A 21,166-nucleotide genomic window follows, 5' to 3' on the forward strand; every position below is an offset into this window, starting at 1 on the left:
TGTGGTTTTGTCGGTCTCAATAACTATTTGAGATGACACACGGTGTGCACACTACTGTTCCCTTCAGGATGAATTTGAATCATTTAGGCGATCCCCCTGAGTTTTCATCTGGCGCCATCGTTGGGTGAAACATTTTTTTGTGTATAAAATACTTTTTGGTTTATAACCAAATACCTTCAAAATGAATGATATTCCCATCAGCCTCAGCTGGGCTTTGTGTGTGGCGCTAGTTCACAGATGTTAGCATGCTAACACACACTAAAGTAAGAAGGGGAACATGGAAAACATCATACCTGCTAAACATCAGTATGTTAGCTCCGTCATTGTCAGCATGAGATGTGTTTCTCAGAACTGAATTGAATCACCAGAAAACAGACAACATGTCACGCTGATTTTAAAAAGAGCTCAGTTATATAGAGGAGAAACTGATTAGAATAAAATGCCGTGGAGCTGTTAACATGAACAGAAAGGGTCCTTCGCCATCACTTGAACTGTCCTCCGCTCTGTGTTTGAAGCCAGCTGAAAGGAAGAAACACGAGCTGCCACAGAACCTGCGCTAACAGCATCTGGGTTACCTGTTGCCTAGCAACCATGCTGATTAAATCAGACTTCCAGTTATTACGACTAATGATGACCCAAAAAAAAGAAGAAAAATCAAGTTGTTAAAAACTCTTTCATGCTGCATCTATGTGTAAGTGGAATGAGTGAACTTGTTGTTCGTGAATGTATCCACGGCCCTGATAATGAATCTGTCAACTGATTGGTGATTGATTTTCTGTGATGAAGATAATCTTTGACGCAGCATGTTTAATTATCATGATTATTATTGCATTTGAATGAAGCAATCTCATGTTCTTCTGCACGGTTGTGTTCTGTGATTCCCTGTTAGCTCTCAGCATCTGGGAGCAACGTTTCAATGTGTGTTAATGGATGTGAACGAGATTGCAGGATACATTGATTCATGGAGAAAATAATCAGCAGATGAATCCATAATTCAAGTAATAATTGTCTGTGGTCGTACAGTTAAAAATGAGCTCCACCTCAACTACATCAGTGAAATCCTGCTATTACATTAGAAATCTGCTATTATTTTATACTTTTATACTAAAACAGACTTTAACTTTGTAATGAAGTATTGTTACCCGGTGGTATTAATACTTCTAGTTAAGTAAAGGACCTGAATACTTCTTCCACCACTGCAGGATTTGGTCACAGTCTTGCTGTGAACATTTTGAAGTCCCAGATGAATATCGAACACGGACAGATTTACAAGGACATAGATCTTGACGAGCCGAGACTGTTCTCACCAGAACAACGACATTTGTTCCACTTTCTTTAACAAGTTATGTTACAAGCGACCTCCCGGTGGCTTTGACAGTGTTGTCGAAGGCAGAAGTAGTGTGACGTTGTAACGCATCACACTTTGATACAAGAGACCTGTACTTGTTTGCGTCCCTCAATGTTGACCTTAGCCAAGTAGTTGTTTCTTAACGTGAACTTTATTTGAATCCTCATTGGTACATACATGAAATTTGACCTTTGCATTTAGCACATCCTAAGCATTCAGGAGCAGCGGGCTGCTGTGAATCCCCAGGGAGCAGATTGGGGTTCAGTTCGGTTCTTTTTACAGGACAACCCGCTCTACACCGAGTCACATCCGCCACAGTTTAGTTGCTAAAATTGAACCAAAGCTGAACCACAGAGTTGACAGATGAGAAAATTCTCATAAGAATATTTTATTTTGTATGAAATATTCTTAAAAAGGCACAGACAGATGCTATAATCATGAGGAGAAAATGTTTATATGGATAATTAAACAAATATTTCATTGCTATGCTATTAGAGGAAAGTTCTTTGCTGTGGTAAATTGTGTAAACTGCCCTTTAAACCAGCTTACCTATGATGTATCTTTGCTGTCATTACCGTGTGTGCCCTTTCACCTCTTCACCAGCACACTGCCATCTGTGTCAAGAGTGATTGTCAATGGGCTATTTTAATTTTACACACTTTAACTTCATGGGAACAATTTTGTTTTTATGCTCATTCTGCTCTAGTTTGGCATCTTTACTGATTAATTGCTGGGATTGTGGTAAGAATAATGGGAAAAAAAGATAATAAAACCTAGTTTTAAATTGAATTGGTTACTGTAAACAGACTGAACTGAACATGAGGAGAAAACCCATCCAAAAACTGGAGCCAAAATGGCAGACAGCCTAAATAGAATATGCTCTAATTCAAATGAGAAACATCCTGAGTGGAGTCTTTCCAGTTCAAATGCACACTGGATGGATTTGCATAATTCTTTAGCATAAATAGAACGAGGAACAAATCCACTGGGATGCATTTCCACAAGTTAGTCTGAAAAAGGAAGATTTATGCAATTTTTTAAAAATCCTCTAGCTCAGTTAAAATAATGTTTTCATAAAAATGCATTGTCAAAAATAAAATATAAATCCTATTATAAAGGCCCTTAAAAGCCTTTTTGTGGATTAAAGAATCTTGTTAATTTCCCTTGAAATATCTGTCTCTTACCTGTTGTGTTTGTCTTCTGTCCCTTGATAACATCAGTGAACTGATTGTGCGCACTGGCTTAAGACTGCACCAGTAATACAATACCATTTTGTGGACTTTCCATGGACATGAGAACTGGGGGGGGGGGGGGGGGGGGGGGGGCATGGATGACGATACCAGTGACGACGTGAAAAAAACCTATTGACGACAATTCCTGCTTGGATTGCAATAAACCAAAGTTGACAACAAACAGAGACTTTGTTCTCCTGCTTCTGCTGCTCGAAAATCCCTCATGTGCTCCTTCTTACACAGACTGCAAAGAAGATTGAACTACTTTTACAGTCTGGATCGCAGCTGCTAGAATTTGTTACAATGTAAAATGTTGCGAGCCTGATTTCCTCTGCCATTTCTGCTAACGAGAGATGTGTTCAAGCTCATAAAAGCTGGTTTTAGAGAAACTCTGATGAACTGAATTGAACCTGAATTTGAGAGTTAACATGCTGCTTGATGGCCAAACCCAGTGCTGCTGACAGAATACATTAGAGCTGTCGCATAGGCACTAAGCCTCTGATCTCTTATTAATACATCTAGACGTTCACGACCCCATTCGTCAAACAATCTGTGAAAACACAACGAAAACCAAAAACTAAGTACTGGAGTTTTACCTGTGTGCTGGTAAAGTGGTTGTGTAAGGATGCTGTATATGGTGCATTATACTGCATGTATCACTGTAAATGTGGCAAATATGTGGAGCATACAAATGGAGCACATACTATAAATGATCACCAATTTCTCAACAGTAAAAAATATATATATCATGACTATGTCAGATTAGTAGCCGTTCTGGAGCATTCAATCATATCACATGATCTTCCTCAGCTCAGATGGAGCTCCAGTTGTCATGGAAATGGAGATCATCGTTGATTATTGGACGACATGCGGATGAAGATCATATGATTTCACCGACAGCTCCAGCACAGCTGCTGCATGGAGCTTGTTTTTCCATCAAAGACCAAAAGTCATCAGCAAAAAATGAAAACATGCAAAGACATACAATGAAAAGTACGCTTAAAATCAAAATCATTTTTTCTATAATTATTAATATTCCTGACTGAATAAGAGGTGAAAGTATGTGGTGTAAAAACACACCTTGTTCCTACTGAGCCCCGCCCACTTCAAGCCAGAGAGAAAAACAGACAGAAACATCAATACTAAAAGAAAGAGGTCGTGAAATTACCAAAACCGTTCTCACTTTTCACACGTTTTCTTTACAAGTAGGAACCCATCGTTCAGAGTAAGAAGCTGATTGAGAAAATAAGTTTAAAGGCCCTTAACACTAGAAGTGTAAAGGATTTCTAAACTCACTCATGTGAAGCCTCTCTGTATATAGGGAAGGGGTTGTCGGGCGTGTAGTTGAAACGAGCGTCCAAGAACATGGCCAGGGTGCACAGCGTGGTGATGATGACGAACAACCACAGGAAGAGACGGTCCACCACGAGGGCGATGTACTGCCAGTCCCCTGTCATCTGGAAGAAACACACACACACACACACACACACACACACACACACTAAAGCACTTACTTTAAGCACTTTAAGCACAATCAAAAAGAATGACCTCTTTATGAAATGATAAGAGTTGACAAACCACTTAAACTGTCTGAGAAGTTGGAGGGAGGTCAGAGACTTTCTAGTGGGTTGGTGGTTTTGCCCGTCCTGGCTCTCTGTCCTTCTCTCCAGCCCCTGCTCACTCCCCAGACCTGCCAGTCCTGGTCACATGACATCCCCTCCCACCTACACACCTGTTCCCACTTTCCTCATCAGACCTGTAGTTTCTAGAAAACACACCTAAAAGATTTTACTCTGCTATATTTTTGGAGTTTTACGATGAGCCATTGTTCTTTGTATATAAGAAACATTTCACCAACAAAGACCACGCTTCTTATGATTGCAAATTAGTTTGAAATAACAAAACATACATCACAAAAAACATAATAAATAGGAGAACTGAAGCCACTGGGAGATAATTCACACACTTACAGGGAGACACAGGTTGTAAAATCAGGAGAAACTTAATTTACAGTGACCAAATACGGTACATTTATTAAATCCTGCAAAGTAAAGTTTTGGAGAGTCGACACTGGTGGGGGTGTTGAAGACAGCAGGAGCAGGTTGAAGATAGATGACGGCATGTTTGAGTGGGACTGCCCTCAGTGGAAGAAACCTTGAGCACCAGATGTGATGATGAATGGGGAGGAGGGTCACATGGGTTTGTACTGAAATGACAGCTGACTGCACAGAAGAGAACAGGTCTTTCAAGTTTGACAGGAAATATATGATTGGCTGAGGGAGGCCGTGGCGAAATCGCCCAGTCAGCTGATAGAGTAGGAGCCAGAGAGCGAGAGCCAGAGAGATGAGTGAGTGAATGAGAGCATAACAAGACTGTCCTAATGTAGGAGGTTAGAGTACATCCCCAAACTTTACACAGTTAATTAATTTACAACTGTATAATTATAAATACTATATTTCAAAATATCCCTCCTCTAAGCAAAGCTCTCTAAGTTGTACTGTACTTTACTCTCAGTAAATAATCAATGCTAACAATTTGACATTCAAGGAGGGATTTGGTAATCCTTAAATTATTAGTGGCACCAAACATACTCAGCTAAATTACGAAAAGTGCTCACGGACAAAATCTATTCTGAATCCAAAGTTACAGGTCAGATATGCTGCTGGTTTACACGACAGGAGTTTGGTGCGAGTGTCTTACCACAGCAGCCTACATCGGACACACCGGAAGCCTGCATTGAAGACTGGCCGGCCATCTTTATACTCTGCTGACGGCAGCCACTCAAGCTCCAGAGGAACAAGTCCTCCGGGCCGCGCTGGCTTGCCCCACACAGCGACACCTATCACCATGCGGGGCTTAAGAGCGCCACTGAGTCTTCCCCACAGTCCAAACGCCCACCGTCAGCATTGGCCCCGAGAAGCCAGGGCTACGACCTGGGTAACTCCGTAGTCTTCCCAGAATGCAGTTCTTAAGACAGGGGTGTCAAACTCAAGGCCCCCGAGTACCCCTGTCTTAAGAGGTGCTGCAGGACACTCCCCAATCTACTCAACACAATGAGCATGAAAACACATTTTTATACAATATATATGGTCGGGGGTCCCTGCTCCATCTCTCTATCAGTTTGGGGGTCCTTGGCCTGAAAAACATTGAAGACCCCTGCTCTACACCAGTGGTCCCCAACCTTTTTTTGCACCACGGACCGGTTTCATGTAAGACAATATTTTCACGGACCGGCCTTCAAGGTGTGTCCTTGCAGACGTATAACAATAAACATGTTACTCGTCTCTTTCCTGTGGCAGCAATGGACACTGTTTCCAGTCAGGCATGACTGCACAATTGTGCCTGATAACAGCATGGGTAGGATGCAGTATAGATTCCGGTCCTTTGTGGACATAGCAGGGGATTGTGGGTAGCCCCGAATGGAGTTACGCCTTGACAAATATTTGAAGTGTCGCCCAGCTCGGTTTACCTCATCCAAAGCTTCAGGTTGAGGCTGCCGCTGTTGAATTATGCATCACAAAGGAGGCAGAGCAGACAGTACCATGTGTCAGAGAAATTGAAAATTGAAAACCATTTCACAGACTATCTGGTGATATAGAAATGTGCGCTTGTAGCTCTTATTTGCTTTATTTTACAGTAATTTCATTGAGCAATTGATTTTCAGGAAACCGGGGAGGAATCAATAATATTGATTGAAGGGGACTAAAAGATGCCCGACCTGGATTTTCTTTTCTTATTCTCATCAAAGCACATTTGTAATATTCTTCCATTTTTTTCTGTATATTTGATGCACTTTGTGTTCCAGAAAACATGTCTGAACACCAATTAAACTCTGAACATAACACATTCTTTTCACATGTATTTGCACACATCTGCATTTTTCGTCTTTATCAATTCCACATACATTTAAAGTACAAATGACAACAACATCTACCACATTAGAAGAAATCTGAATATTCTCCAAAAGTGAGACAAAGGGTTCAGTGAAAGGACTGACACTCGTTCATTTACCGAGTGCAACAGAGTACAAAATGTTTTGTTTTGGAGATTCAATATCCGGCTTGATTCTTTTGACTCTATGGAAATGTATTCTTTTGTATCAGTGCATCTCTCAGGATAATTGGATTTGTACAGTGTTCATTAAACTACTGATGCCAGCTCTCATCAAAACAAGAAGATTCAAAAAAGGTATCTGCCTCCTCAATAATCATGCAGACACATTTCTCACAGCATTGTAAATATTTTCAATATGAAATTGATTCTTGCCAATAAGAAAACTGCAGTGCTTCAGGAGTCTAGCTTTTGTGCAGTTCAGTGAAAAAACCTGGACCTCTAAAAGGGGTCAAATTAACCGAGCAACGTGACACATCAATATCCTGTGAAGGCCTGTGCCAACCCAAGACGTCTTCCCTGTAATGAGCTGTGTACAGTGTTGCAGGTCAGAGGCCAGAATAGTTCACGGGTCGACAGTGGAGATGGTGCTGACCTTGTTGTTCCTGCTGATTCTCCGTTCAGGCCGCGGCCTGGGCAGTTTGGTCTGGATCAGCTCCTCGGGTGTGTTACCCAGCGGAGGCAGCAGCCTCTTCTTGCTGTTCCTGGTCTCTGGTAACCACTGAGGTGGCAGCTCGAAGGGTCCAAAACCAAACTGTGTGGAGTCCTCAGCTTCTGTGGGTGTAGCTGGTGCCACCTGAGATGAAGAGGCGTAAGCACACGTGTGGACCGGAGAGGCCCGGGGTGCTATGGTTGAAGGAGGCCCGTCCTTGGTGATGACCAGCCCTCCCCCTGTCCCCTGCAGAGGATCCTTTTTGGTGATCACCTCCCCTCTGAAGCTTCCTAGTCTCGACCCACCCTTGAGGTCCTCTTTAGGCCCAGAGCAGCCTTCTGATCCTTGACAAGGGATCTCTTTCTCCGCGTCGTCTTCTTCCCCTTCTTCCTCAGAGGGCCTGAAGATCTGCTGCTGGCCAATGTTAAACATCTCCAGAAGCTGGCTCCCAGAGCGGCCGGCCGTCTCCAGTCCCACCGGCTCCCCGATCACACCCTCTGCTCCTAAAGAGGCCAGACCCCCGGTGCTGACCACGTTTCGGCGGCTGTAACGTCTGTGAATCCTGGCCAGCAGGTCCAGCCAGCTATGACGCGCTGAGCGGTTCACAGTCAGAAACAAAAGTGGGTTGGTGAGCAGGGACACCTTGGGTAGCCAGAGGGCCGTCAGGTACAGCGAAATGGGTAGCTCTGTAGTGTCTGCCAAAATGGTGCGATAAACCACCAATGCCCCATAGGGGGCGCTGCAGGCTGAGAAGGCCAGCACCACAGCCAGCAGAGTGGCGTGTAGCTCAGCTTCTCGCTGGGACACATACGGGATGGAGATGCTGGTCTGGGGAGTCCGCAGCGCGGCGATTATCACCTTCTTCTTCTGGCTGGAACTGAGCGCCCTGCGGATCAGCAGCATGAAGAGGAAGACCAGAGCGAGGGGGAGGATCAGCGTGGTGACATTGTAGATCAACACGTACACCTTGTGGCCCAGGGAGCGGGCGTGGTCATCGGAGCAGGACGAGGTGACGTACACATCTGTTACATTGGTCACGGCGAACACGGGAAGGCTTGCCACCGTCGCGTGGATCCAAATATAGATGACCAGATCTCGGGATCTTGCATCTGAGATCTTCCTCTCCAACGGGTAGAGCACAGAGTAGTACCTGGAGACGCAAAGACAAAAAGAGACTTGTGGGTCTTTTTCACAGAGGAAATTTTGACAGGTCGACTCACAGCAGAAACATCCCAGGTGTTAAATAACAATGAGGGCTGAATTCCACTTAGCTGCTACCGTCATGGCTTATTAAGACACTTTACAACTCAGCAATCATTATTATTGTTATTGTTAGTAACACCTGTCAAAACTTCTGCTGTGAAAAACGTTTATTGCTTGACTGGAGTGTTGCCTGCACGCAGTGGTGCTGATTCAGCGTATGAAGATCTCTCATCAGATGATTTACGCGGAAATACAAATGGAAATGCAGAATCTGTATCCTGCTCTGAAAATGGATTTCCACTATTTTTAAACTGAAAAACTGAACCTCTCGCCACAGTAGAGCTTCAAGTGGTTTTGCTGGAAAGAGAGTACAATATAAAATGCATGCACCTATTATATAAGCTGAGATACTGGTAAAAAAAAAAAAAAGGAAAGAGACCCAGTTGTTTTTCGTCAAATCTGTAGACACCAAATGTATCCTTGTGCCTCTTAACATATGTATGGTGGGTTTTTTTTACTGTATATTATAAATATTTATTGTATTACAGAGGCTTATTGATATGATTTGCCCCGGTATATTTCGATAAAAAATGAACATATTAAATGAAAGACAAATCTGCCATTTTTCAAGCTATCAAATGCTCGCGAACAATCCCCCCAAAAAATGTCATCAATAAAAAAACATCTTTGAATGACAACATAAAAATCGGTCAGCTGGTTATCAAATGGGGAGATATATTAACAATGTTTTATGTGTGGTATATGAACTAGTGTGTTGTTTTTCACAGCACACCTACACACTAGATCTTTTGTCCGTCTTATACATAATATTATATGCAGATTGTCTATCATCCTGTTGTTCCTTCGTAATAAATAAAACAAATCACGTGAAGGACTTGCTCAGTGTCTCTTCATCATTACACGCTAGTGTATGAGTGTGTGTGTGGGTGTGTGTGTGTGTTAACCAGCCGATAACTGCTGCAGTCTCAGCCCGTCTGTACATACACAGCCTCGAATGCCCTCCTTGAAAATGAATAATTCATCGGTTTGACAGCATTAGTTGCTGTGGAGGCAAAATCATCTTTGTAGCAGTGAAACTAAGGCTGAGGCGAAGCTGCAACAATGCACAATCTGACTACACTCACCATAAAAAATAAATGACACTCAAACTTAGATGTGTTATACTGTAGTCGGTGGTGTGATGAAGTTTTTCATTGATTCTAAATGATGGAGAATGAGGCTGATCAGTGCAGTAGCCGTTATACTGAAGTCGTCCAATGTACATTTTTTTATATAGTCTGATACAGTTTGAGGAAACTGCAGGATGTGAATACACGCTGGTGTTATGTTATCTGTCAGTATACATATCTGTTCGTGAGTACTAACAGTTATAAGACAGGAGTCGATGGTACAAACACATTTTTTGAAATGTCTGAACTTATCGTCCCATTAGTGACCGAGCTAGCTTGCTAAGTGACCGCTACGGAGGAGAGCATGGTGCTTTCTGTGGTGCTAGAGTTTTCCCAGCTGACTAGCGTGTTAGCATATAGCTACAGTAGTTAGCCAGCAAGGTAATATCTCTGTGAATTTGGTGGTTTGAATCACATAAGAATTTATCATCACATGTTGTGTTTTTGAGACAGATTCTTTCTTTTTCTGGAACTTAATATTCTAAAGTTTTAGACAATAAACAGATACATTTAATGAGATTAGGGTTTAGTATTGTCAATTTAATTAGCTTGGACTTTCCTGATCAGTAAAGGCATGATCAGCATTGGCATCAGCATGTGTGTGTGTGTGTGTGTGTGTGTGTGTGTGTGTGTGTGTGTGTGTGTGTGTGTGTGTGTGTGTGTGTGTGTGTGTGTGTGTGTGTGTGTGTGTGTAGCAGTCATCTCAGGCTGCTTTTGGCTGCAGCTTTTAGCGCTGCAGGGATGCCTGGGAGACGGCTGCTCAGCGTGGCGTTCACAGGGTGTAGATGGAAGTTGAAAAGGCTTTCTCCCCTACAACAAAACGATCTTCCAGAGTTTAGCCCCAGTTTGATGTTGCTCCATTTGTGCAGCGTGGATGTCTGTACTTCCAAGTCAGGAACAGAATGTCTCGGCCAAGCAATGTATTGATAAACTGATCGGAAAATCGATTTCTTCTTCAAAAAACAACAACACAATAATCTACGACTGTATCGTCTCCGTCTACTTTAACTACGCGTATGATTCACTGACCTGTCGAGTGCGATGGCACTGAAGCTGAGCACAGTGACCGAGCAGAAGACCCTATGGAGGAACTTGATGGCCTTGCAGAGCAGCAGAGTGTGAAGCCACCAGCAGCAGCGAGGGCTGGCTCCGAGCGCCACGTCGAAGGGAACGCACGCCAGGCCGGCGCAGATACCCGAGTACGCCAGGTTCTTGATGAATCGGTTGGTCACGGATTTAAAGACGTTCGTGCAGCAGGTGCACCACAACACCGAGGCATTTCCTGGAGGGGAGGAGGGAACAATTGTTTAGAATAATCAGTTTGTCTTCTGATTTCAAGACATTTGTGTTGTCTTTTGTTGTTGTTGTTTGTCTAGTTTTAGGTTTTTTAAATTTTAAAGTTTATTTGAACGGGACAGTGCACATTAATAAAAACATTTCTGCAAATGTGCCAGAGTTAGCCAAAAGGCTATTTTTCATCTGTAGTTTCCTTTTTTACTACTACAAGGTTTACAAAAAAAAAACGTATTGGGCAGAGTAATCTGGTATGAAAGACGGGCCTGTGTCCGTCTAATCTATGTGAGTTAGCAGAGATGGATTGATGATTTATCGACCAAGTCTTCCTCACGTCCATCCAGCACAGAGACTGTGATAGAATAGATTCAGGAGTGAAAGGATTGGATGAACGAGGAGTGAGACGTAAAGCTTTAACAATATAATGTGTTGAAAAGCATTGATTCAATGTTCCTCATCTTACACTATGCAACATCATTTCATTTACCGATGAACTGGTGCATCTTTAAGGCATAAACAATAAAAAAATGTTGCGCCACACAGCAAGGCAAGACAACGATAATACATGTTCAGGGTGGTTTAACAATTACCAATACAAAACAATTGAGGAGAAAGTCACATCTGGAAAGTATTAATTGCAAGTAAAAACAAAAATGTTTCTCTGCTCATTGCAAGAGGACCTTGTTTATATTGAACTGTGCTGACCTGCATCTTATTGCAGAAGGAAACACAACACGTGTTGGACCTGCGGACATATAAATGTCCAGATCACAGTCCGTTTGAACAGATGTGCTCTTTTAAAATAGCGTTTTTTGGTCAAAAAACAAAACATAAGGTGCAGCGTGTACTCCTGCAACTTGATTAAAATCGAATTCTGCAACTAATAATTCATATTACTACTGATTCAGGGTGGTCTTTCAGGTATCTCTTTAAAAGACAAACATAGAGTGTTTTGTCTTAAATTGTAGTTTTGCGTAGACTGATTCGTAACAATTTCAAGAACTGTGAGAAATGTTTGATTATCTGCTGCATTTGTGCACACAAGCACTCAACACTATGAACTACTGCAGATAAAATACAATGTTGCAGCTCTTTGCAGGGTGAAGAAATGAATTAGACTGAGTGAGACAGCACACGATCAGGTGCAAGCGGGGAAACGGTGGCTTTTCCATGTTCAGGTCCCTCCATAATTTGGAGCAATGAGACCGTAATGACTTGTTAATAAGGTTTTAAAAAGGTGAACTTTATACTCCCTGTGGTGCACTTATTTGTTTCTGATGTCTGTAAATGTTCAGGACGCAGTCGGAAATACAAGCACTCACCATCAATTGCAAGAAAAATAAAGGTGGTTACTACAGCTTGCTGGGATATAAAAGCTATAAGAGCAAGGTTAGATGTAAAAATCCATTATGGTGGATGAGGTTGTTGAATTTGGCCTGAGAGGTTTTAGATGGAGCCGAAAGTCATAATTTGCATAGTCAGAAGAGGAAAATGAGGTCCCAATGACAATGCTAGCATGCCGATGCTAAGCAAGCACAGAGTTCACCATCTTAGTTTAGTGTGCCCATTTTTGCTACTTGGCACGAAACACAAAGTACAGCTGTGGTTGATGGGAATGTCATTCATTTTGCAGGTCTTGAATCAAAGTATTGGACAAAATGAAACTTTTACCTGAAGATGGCGCCAGATTTAATGTCAAGGGATCCCCAAAGTTATTACAATTCATCCCGCGAGGGACATGAATGTATGTACTGAATTCCATGTCGATCCATCAAACGGTTGTTGAGATATTTCATTGGGTAAGTGAAGAGATGTGATACCTTTCAGTATTAATATTCGTGCAAAGAGAGAGGCTCTTGACAGTTGCTGGATCTAAGTGAGAGTCTTACTTTGGTACAGGTGCAATAGTGTGATGTCACACCTTCCCAGTGGTTGCAATGCAAGTGGGCATACTGTAGGTGGGACATTTTAAATCATTTACTACCGAAACAAACAGCACCAAAGAGTGCATTTTTTCAGATTCTAATTAACAAGTAATTTCATTATATCCTTTATACGCATTATGGTATACATTATGCCATTTTTGTGTGTGAAAATTGTACACAAACATTAAGTACGACTTTGAGTGCTTTTTTGAAAACATTTGAAGCATTTTTTTAATTGGTGTCGCGGTTTTTAAGTCCTGGGTTGCAAAGTGCTTCACATAACTGTAACTGACTAATAACATGTGTCCTTGTAAGTGCCTTCATGCACAACATTGGGACATTTACTCTTGTATCATCAGACCTTGCGCCGTCTGTAACATCACTTTGTCCCTTTGTGCCTGAAATACTCACTTGGCACTTGAGAAACACCTTGGCAACCATATTCAATGCAGCCATTGGGGAGAAAGAGCAAGCACTAAACATGATTGCTTTTTTTCCACTGAACAAATCGCAGTCCAAAAGGCAGCGACGTGAAACACTCAAAAATATTTAAAACTTGTTTTGTTTGTCTGCTTCAAACACATGAGAGCAAGTTGTGTCATCTCTGCTTTGGTGGTAACAAGCTGCTGTTATCGACTCATCCAGGTGTCAAACATAGTAGCAGTAGCTGTTCAAATTCAAAGTGTGAAACATCATTAACACCATTAACACCTTCTTCTATCCCTGTGGTGTTATGACTGTTCCTAAAATTGATTCAGGTATTTGATGCATTTCATCTTTCATGTTAGTTTGGGTTCTACACTTAATGGTCATACACTCTGTGTCACGGAAAAGGTAACGCTCACCTTTTTCAGTTCACTCGCCTGAGTTTATTATGTCATTAGCAAAAGGCAACATGTATTTACATCATCTGCATTATTTCTGTTTATATATTTCAAAATATTTGCAGAACTTATCAGTCTGTAATTGCTGTGAGCTGCAGTTTTCTTTTCTTGGGGCGACCACTTGGGGCGCCAAAGTCAAACATTATTTAATTCTTCAAACAGTGGCTTTGACAATCTGCTAGAAAACACTGACTTCACTGAATTGAATCCTTTGCTAAAATGTTCAAGCATCATGCCTGTGTTTATTACATGCTTTATTTACATCCTGCAGCGGTGCGTTCAAGTACTGTGGGAACCTCTGCCTTTAAGACAGCAGCCTCTTTAATGAGCAACGTACTGGATTTCCTTCTTATTTTACATTTTACACATCTAAATGATGTTGTTTGAAAAGGAAAAAATATATATATCCTTTGTTTTTCAAGCCACATACACAACATACGGAGGAAAAAGTCGACATTTTGAGAAGTCATCAGATGTTGCCTACTATCACAGAACGTTGAAAAAACGCATTTGCGAATCCAGCCACGTCAGGGGAGTCTCAAAAACCCACAAACAAATGTGTAGCGATCCGCAAAGAAATGCAGTGTGATCCACAAATAAATACATACAAATCCACAAACAAATATAAAAAATCCACACAGAAATACATACAAATGCAGAAATATATTTGTGATTTTCTTTTACATTTATATAAATCGTAATTTATTCATGTGTGCATTGGAATGTATTTGTGAATCGTTCTGCGTGCATTTGTAAATCGAATATATTTGTGAATTGTTCTGTGCGCATTCGTGAATCTTTCAGTTTGCATTTGTGAGTCTTTCTGTGTGCATTTGTGATGATTGAGACTGATCTGACCCCATATTCCCGACCCTGCCACATTGCACTGCACAGCAGGAGGTGGTACTGAGTCAGTCTTTTTTTTTGTGCCTTTTTTGGAGTCCGCTTCATCCCTTTCATCGCAGTGAGCTATTTGTGCAGCCTGTGATTGAGTCCATACTTTTCCAAACAGCACGAGCAATCATGGCTGAGTGTGTTTTGAGCAGCGAGAAGACAGGACGTTATAGCCACATTTGTGAACACATTCATGTGCGGCGCTCATTTGAAGCAGGAGGATTATGTTTTCTGGCTGCACAATACGTGTATTTGTTCGAGGCGACTTACCGAGCAGCGAACCTATGAGGATGAAAACCTGGATGGTGGTGGTGAAGTCCCGGTAGGCTTGCTCTCGGATGACGCGCTGCAGCTCGCCCAGCCCGGTCCCCTCGCGTGGCGGGCTGCTGTCCCACCACGTCGGCGGGCTCGAGGCGTTCAGGCGATCCAGCCAGAGGCGGGCTGCTGTGGAATTGGCTGCACCATCTCCGACCGTCGCAGCCCGGCTCCCGCTGTCCATGTCGGTTTTATTATTGTTATTTTTTTAAGAAGACTGGCGGGATGTCAGCGGCCAGCATTGGTGTTGCATTTCTGTGAGGATGATGGAGATGCCTTGCCCCCCAAAAAAATATTAGGGGAGAGGGGGGGCGGGGGGGGTCTACAAAACACAGCGTGCAAGCAGAGATGTCAGTGAAGATGTGAGACAGACACAGGCAGGCAATGCGTGCAGCTGCCAACAATGAAATGATCTTCTGTCACTACATGTGTCTGACAAATCAGGAAAAAACATGGTGTAATGATCATGGATCAAAGCACAGGGAAATAATAAAGCCTATGCTGCATGACCCGTAATCCCCCAATGCGGATGCATGACAGAAATCAGTCACTGAGATCCGTGCGCAGTGAGGTTTTTGCAGGATGCTGCTCTGTGACACCCGGTGCACCGAAAACCACGCCGGGTTGCGAAGTGTCCGTTCCGAGAAAACACGAGCCGTCCAGAAAAAGGACAAAAAAGAAAAGAAAATATTGTGGCTGTCGGGCTGCGCGCTGTTTCACAGGCTGGGAACTGGTAGACTGGCTGGTGTGCAGAGACCTTGCTACTGAATATCTCGCAGCGTGAGGTGCAAGACCGGAGAGGAGGAGCCCCTCCTCTTCTTCTTCATAGAGCACAGAGGAACTCCACTGAGTCTGGCAAGCAAAGCGAGCACCTACACACTGATCAGTAATGCTGTTGGGATGTAATGATGGGTGAACTTTTGTTACATTTTCCAAACTTGCATGGGTCTCTGGGTACACACTTTCTAATGATGAGGCACACTATCAATCTGTGTTCAAACCTAGGAGCTTGTTTTCAGATATACTGAGGTAACCAGACATAACATGGGGTTTAATCTCAACCACAACCCCGATGTTGTCTTTCTCAGACTGTCCACTCACGGGAACTCGTGACATTCCTCTTTGGTTTGCTGAAAATACCAAAATAGGAGAGGACATACCTCAGGAAAGCAAAACCGTGTTTCATAATTTACTTTCGGTTTTAATTATTAATAACAGTGAGTTTGTCTACTTTGTGCAAGCCGGCAAGGGACCCGTTGTAGAGAAACAGATCAAGATCAAAAATGAATATCCATACATAGAAACACTCAAAAATAAACCTCTCTAGAGCAGGACTAGAATTAGAAACACTCTTCTGAAAATGAAGCAAGAATCATAACTCATTTTCTTTTACTAATAATGCTCATTATACTGAAAAAAACATTCCCTGTATTCCAATTTTCAAGCATTCATCAGTCGAGATGTCTGTCTGGCATTGGCTCAACAAACAAAGTATTTTCCTCCATGGTGTGATTTAGACAGACAAACATGTCCGCACCGGATTCTGTAAAGACGTGATTCATTCAGGTGGATGTAACCGAGAGAGACGTCTTTGTCTCCAACTTCAGAGTCACGCTCCCTTCTTTGATGCAGGCTGCATTGTTCATAAAATCCCGAAGAGAAAAAGCTTACATCATCAAAGTACATTCACTGCCCTTTGAAACAGAGAAAAGCCCTTCATGTAAAATTCCACGGTTTTGAACTTTCACAGGGGAATAAAACCAGAACAATGGGATTCATGTCAATTCAAAATATGTGTTTTTTGTTTCACAATCTTCCATAAAGATCCGTTACACATTATATTGTATGTGACAAAACACACATCCCATTAATAGACATTAAAGATAAATATAGGAAGGCTTGCCCGCCACTAGACACCAACATTTACACAAGTGACTAGTTCTGGGAGACTAATGAATGTCACAGTTTGGTGCAAGAGGAAGCATCACGAATACAGGGCGAAACAATGAGAGGACACTAATTGGCATAGTGTAAGACTGTAATTCATATATATCAACACGTTATAACTTCATCATCTAAATTGTTTATTGTGCGTTTAGTTTACTAAACCTCCAACAACAGTGACACCAGAGTATTAATAAAATAACAAGAGAACAGTAAGTGTACCAATACTCACACCAATAGCTTGGCAATATGTGACATCAATCTATTTATATTAGCAATTTGTTTTTATGAATCAATATACAGTACGGTATATATTTATCATGTGGCAAATGTGCATAGAATTACAGTAAAACAATCATTTTGTTCAATGCAAAGCGGTGATAACATTGTCACAATATGATCCCTATCAAAGTGAGTTGAAGCATATAGGGGGAAACGAGCCAGTTGGAATCAAAGTATGCTGAGATTGTTTCAGCTCGAGAAGAGTCCAAAGCTTCACTATAACAATACTCACACAGTATGATTTAATACCCCTTTGAAAGCCTCCTCCATGAGTATCTACAGGCAAGGTTAAGCATCGCTAATGACGGCCAATTGTGGATGCTTGATACACTTGAAGCATGCATTGTTTGCTAACAAGTGCCCTTGTTGTCCAAGTGGCTCTTGAAGAACTCCTGGACTCTTTCCCACAGGTCCAGCTGAGCCTCAGAGTGAGCCTTTGGCTCCCCACCAAACACCACCTCGGTCCCAACGAATGCATGAAACGCAGACGGACAATGAGGCATGTGAGGGACATCCAAATGGTGTCCGGCTTTAGGGTACGTTACCACCTGAAAATGCTCTTTGCCGTGATGTCTCAGCGTTGCGGCGGCCTGCTTGGCAAAAAAAACACTGTTCCAGTTGTGGTCGTCTTCAGAAACAGCAAACAGGAAGTGGCAGCTGGCACGTTCAATTGGAATCAATGAGGCCCTGTTCTTTTCCAAGGACGGGTCAGATAAGGCGTCGCGTATATCTACAAGCCCAGAGTCTGTGATTCTGATATTCTTTATGACAGGGGGAAGCGGAGAGATAACCGTGTCTTTGTAGTGTAAAGGAATCGCTGTATTTGCACTGCAGCTATTAATACAGATGGTCGCTGAGATCCCAGAGAGGAATGAAGACATGAGCAACGCCAAACCGCCGCTGTGGGAAATTGATATGATGCCAATCCCAGGACCGTTGACCTGCACAGAAAGGTATTGGGTTGATAATCGTGTATCCCTGCTAATGTGTCCTATTTCATAAGACCAGTAAAGAACAACCATGCTTCAATTATATGTGAAACCAGAGCACAAACAAACTTGGGTTGGAAATAACGATAATTTTCATTACTTATTAATCTGTGGATTATTTTACCAATTAATCAATTAGTTGTTTCATCGAAAACAAAATCTCAGAAAATACTGAAAAATGTTGCCTAACCAAACGGTCCAAAATTTAAACACGTCGAGTCGATTATCACATAAGATGAACACATTTGCATAATAAGAAGCTGGACTGAAATAATCAGTTATAATTTCCTGTTCACTGACTCAACTAATTGTTTTAGCTCTTGAAATATCTTTGTGTCATCAGAAAGTAGCCAGTAGATGGCAACATTGACACAGTTAAGTCAAATATGGGCCTATGTATCTAATACATTCTCACTATATATGTTATTAATTAATTGGACACATTTTTCTCAATAAATACAAAACAATATTTGCGCCACAAAGCAAAGATAACCTGGACATTCAAATATTATAAAACGTGATTATCTTTACTGTTTCAATCTTCAACACTAACCTCTGGCTGTTTCCTCAGATATGTTACAGCCTCTTCAAAGTACTCCAGATCCAACTTTTTAGGGTTTTTTGGTAAATCCTCGTAGCCAATATAGGCCAGTGCCAGGACAACAAAACCTTTGTTTGCCAGGAGGCTGGCTCTGGGCTCAGTAAGACGTCCACCAAATGTGTACAAATCCACGATTCCTGGGAAGGGACCCTTTCCTGGAGAGAGAAAAAAGGAAGAGGTAAAGTTAAGAAGAACACTGACACGTCTCCTACCGCTCAGCTATCATCTACAGAACACAACGAACCCGGTGGTACGAAGAGGACTCCTCGTATTCTTCCCTCTTGCACAGGTACTCTCTTCATCCCCTCTGTCATGTATCCTCTCTCGTTGGTTTCAGAGGCTAAGACCTCACCCGTCTCTGCACTCAGTGCTTCTATCGCCACCACTGTGGGGCTTTGCACATTCTTCTTCACGAGTTTACTGTGTGGAGTTTCCGGCGCCATGGCCCAAAACAAACCCATGGGCTCCACTCCGGTGTAACTTCCTCCCAGAGAGGGCGCGCGGCAGACATCCACCAGGCCGGCTTCATCTGCCTTGTACAGGGCAGAAGCCTTGAAAATCACCCCTCTGTCGTCAACAAGCTTGGATCTCAATTTAACATGTTTGTGAGGAGCGAGTCCCTCCACTTTTACCTGCACCAGTTTATCGAAGAGACAGCGAGCGCTGGGGAGAATTTTCAGGCGGATCTGTGAGTAAGCCATTTGAGCTCTTCGAAATGGGAACAGTGACTCACTGTAATGGCCTGAATAGCCCTGAAGCCTTTGTTCTAGTCTTGTCGGTGCATCGATGTTGTCGCTGCATCTGTCAAGGCAGTAAAGAATGAAATGAATGTCATAGTTTTCACATAAAATACACCTATGTGTGCCTCAGCTCTGTCAAATATCATCTCATTCATTAAACATATTCATAACAAACATAGTATCAAAATAGTGTAACTGAGAAACATTGCTGTCTGGATTTTCACAAATCTTTAAATTGTCTTCAAATTGAAATATTTGAACATTTATTTGAGGTTGCACAGCAATATTCTGTGTAAGCAAATTAATTGATTCTTTTGTACAAAGGTTTTGTTTCTATTACTTAATTAGTGGGACCCAAAATGTATATTTATATTTATCTCAGGCACCTATATGTCTAGGAATTGAAATTCATAGAACTTCAGTAGATCTTCTCATATTTTTGGGCATTTTAAATTCACATTATGGTGCCTTGAACCTGGTCACAACATAATGAGCTGCGAGATAGAGCACTGAACCAACTGTTTGGTTTAGGGACTGTGGGCTTCTCTATGAATGAATGAATGGATTTTTGAGTCACCCAGGAAGAAATTAGGGTGTAAAATCAGTACAATCATGGAAACACGTCAGACCAATGACGTCATATATAAACAACACGCTATGGCCTGTAATTGACCACGTGATGAAGTTGTCTCTGTAAATTAGCTCACTGAGAAATGCTGTGAGGGTCTTCAGTTGATGAAGATTCCATTCAGGGACACCGTAGTGTCCAACTGGGTAAAAGGTCAAAATAACACAACTCACTAGTCTCCAAATGTAAAAAGAACCTGCGACGAGTAGCAACCAAAACATGAAAGCTAACTTTAACGTTACATGATGGACAGTAAATACCAGTAAATACCTCTCGATATATATATATATATATATCTATATATATAAATGACTGAAGAGCATGACGTTACCTGTACAACTACGAAGCAGTTTGTATACAGAAGAAAGTAAAACGATCATGAAAAGGAAGGCAACTGGGCGCAACCACTTTGCCAAATAAGGGGTAAACCGTTTTTTTGGATCAGCTGCCTGTGGTGTCAGTTTGTTTGTTTAGTAAGTGCACTATGTGTATTCAGTATTACAGTAGTATTTTAAAATAGTGTAAAAATAAAATCTAGAGAGAAATGTGTGACAGCACGACAAGGAAAGCAGTGGTTTACCCCCCTGTGGAATGTAACCGTCCATTTTTTGGTCAGTCGACACCAATAGGCCGCTAGCGAGAGATTTTAAAATTATAGTGTTGTTATCAAAGACAACATCAAATAGGCTTACAATTTCATTTAAAAAAATTAATAATTATTTGCCGAATAATATAACTGACTCATGAACCTATACGTGTGTGTAGGGAGGTGAAGCAGCCACTAGATGTCAGCATTGGCTCAGATTGAACCACCTTAAAGGTTAAGACGTCCTTCCTGTACAAGACTATAATTTAATGTCACAGTACAGGGTATTTGGAGCATGCCCTTATGTTATCGGCATGTAAACAGTAAGACAACAGAAGCCTACTTGATAGGAAACTATTTACAACACATGCTCCCCCTCTGGAATAGATTATCTGATTAGTGGAACCAGCTTGCTGCATATATTTTCATATTAATGAGAAAAATGGAGGGACACTGGGTTCAGGAGAATCTTGTTTATTTCCAGGGTTAGACCTGTGGGTGTCTTGTCAGAGGTTCTTTGCAGGACTCAGTGTCATGTCAAGGTGTTTAGCAGGAGTTTATCTCGTTAA

At 41.9% G+C, this 21,166-nt stretch overlaps 2 protein-coding genes across 2 annotated transcripts; both read right to left on the minus strand.

Annotated features, from left to right (window-relative positions):
- Nucleotides 1-7,036: 7,036 nt before the first annotated feature.
- gpr176 (G protein-coupled receptor 176) lies at nucleotides 7,037-15,011 on the minus strand (the record flags this gene model as incomplete). Its single annotated transcript, XM_079291357.1, has 3 exons — nucleotides 7,037-8,273; nucleotides 10,546-10,798; nucleotides 14,783-15,011. The coding sequence occupies 3 exons, from the start codon at nucleotides 15,009-15,011 to the stop codon at nucleotides 7,037-7,039; spliced, it is 1,719 nt and encodes a 572-aa protein (XP_079147483.1).
- A 1,383-nt stretch (nucleotides 15,012-16,394) lies between these two features.
- Nucleotides 16,395-19,395, minus strand: acot20 (acyl-CoA thioesterase 20). Its single transcript, XM_079290533.1, has 3 exons — nucleotides 18,888-19,395; nucleotides 18,596-18,798; nucleotides 16,395-17,994 (listed from the first exon to the last, which is right to left on the minus strand). The coding sequence occupies exons 1-3, from the start codon at nucleotides 19,342-19,344 to the stop codon at nucleotides 17,404-17,406; spliced, it is 1,251 nt and encodes a 416-aa protein (XP_079146659.1). The 5' UTR covers nucleotides 19,345-19,395; the 3' UTR covers nucleotides 16,395-17,403.
- Nucleotides 19,396-21,166: the final 1,771 nt, after the last annotated feature.

This window comes from Melanostigma gelatinosum (assembly GCF_949748355.1).
Source record: "Melanostigma gelatinosum genome assembly, chromosome: 19".
Lineage (NCBI taxonomy): Eukaryota > Metazoa > Chordata > Actinopteri > Perciformes > Zoarcidae > Melanostigma > Melanostigma gelatinosum.

What these genes read in the sequence shown, in the direction of transcription:
- acot20 (XM_079290533.1), bottom strand. Translation starts at nt 19,344, where the DNA reads ATGGCTTACTCACAGATCCGCCTGAAAATTCTCCCCAGCGCTCGCTGT. An exon ending in AGTCCTCTTCGTACCACCGG is followed by an intron (nt 18,799 to 18,887) that starts GTTCGTTGTGTT and finishes TTCTCTCTCCAG; the next exon opens with GAAAGGGTCCCTTCCCAGGA. An exon ending in ATCTGAGGAAACAGCCAGAG is followed by an intron (nt 17,995 to 18,595) that starts GTTAGTGTTGAA and finishes CTTTCTGTGCAG; the next exon opens with GTCAACGGTCCTGGGATTGG.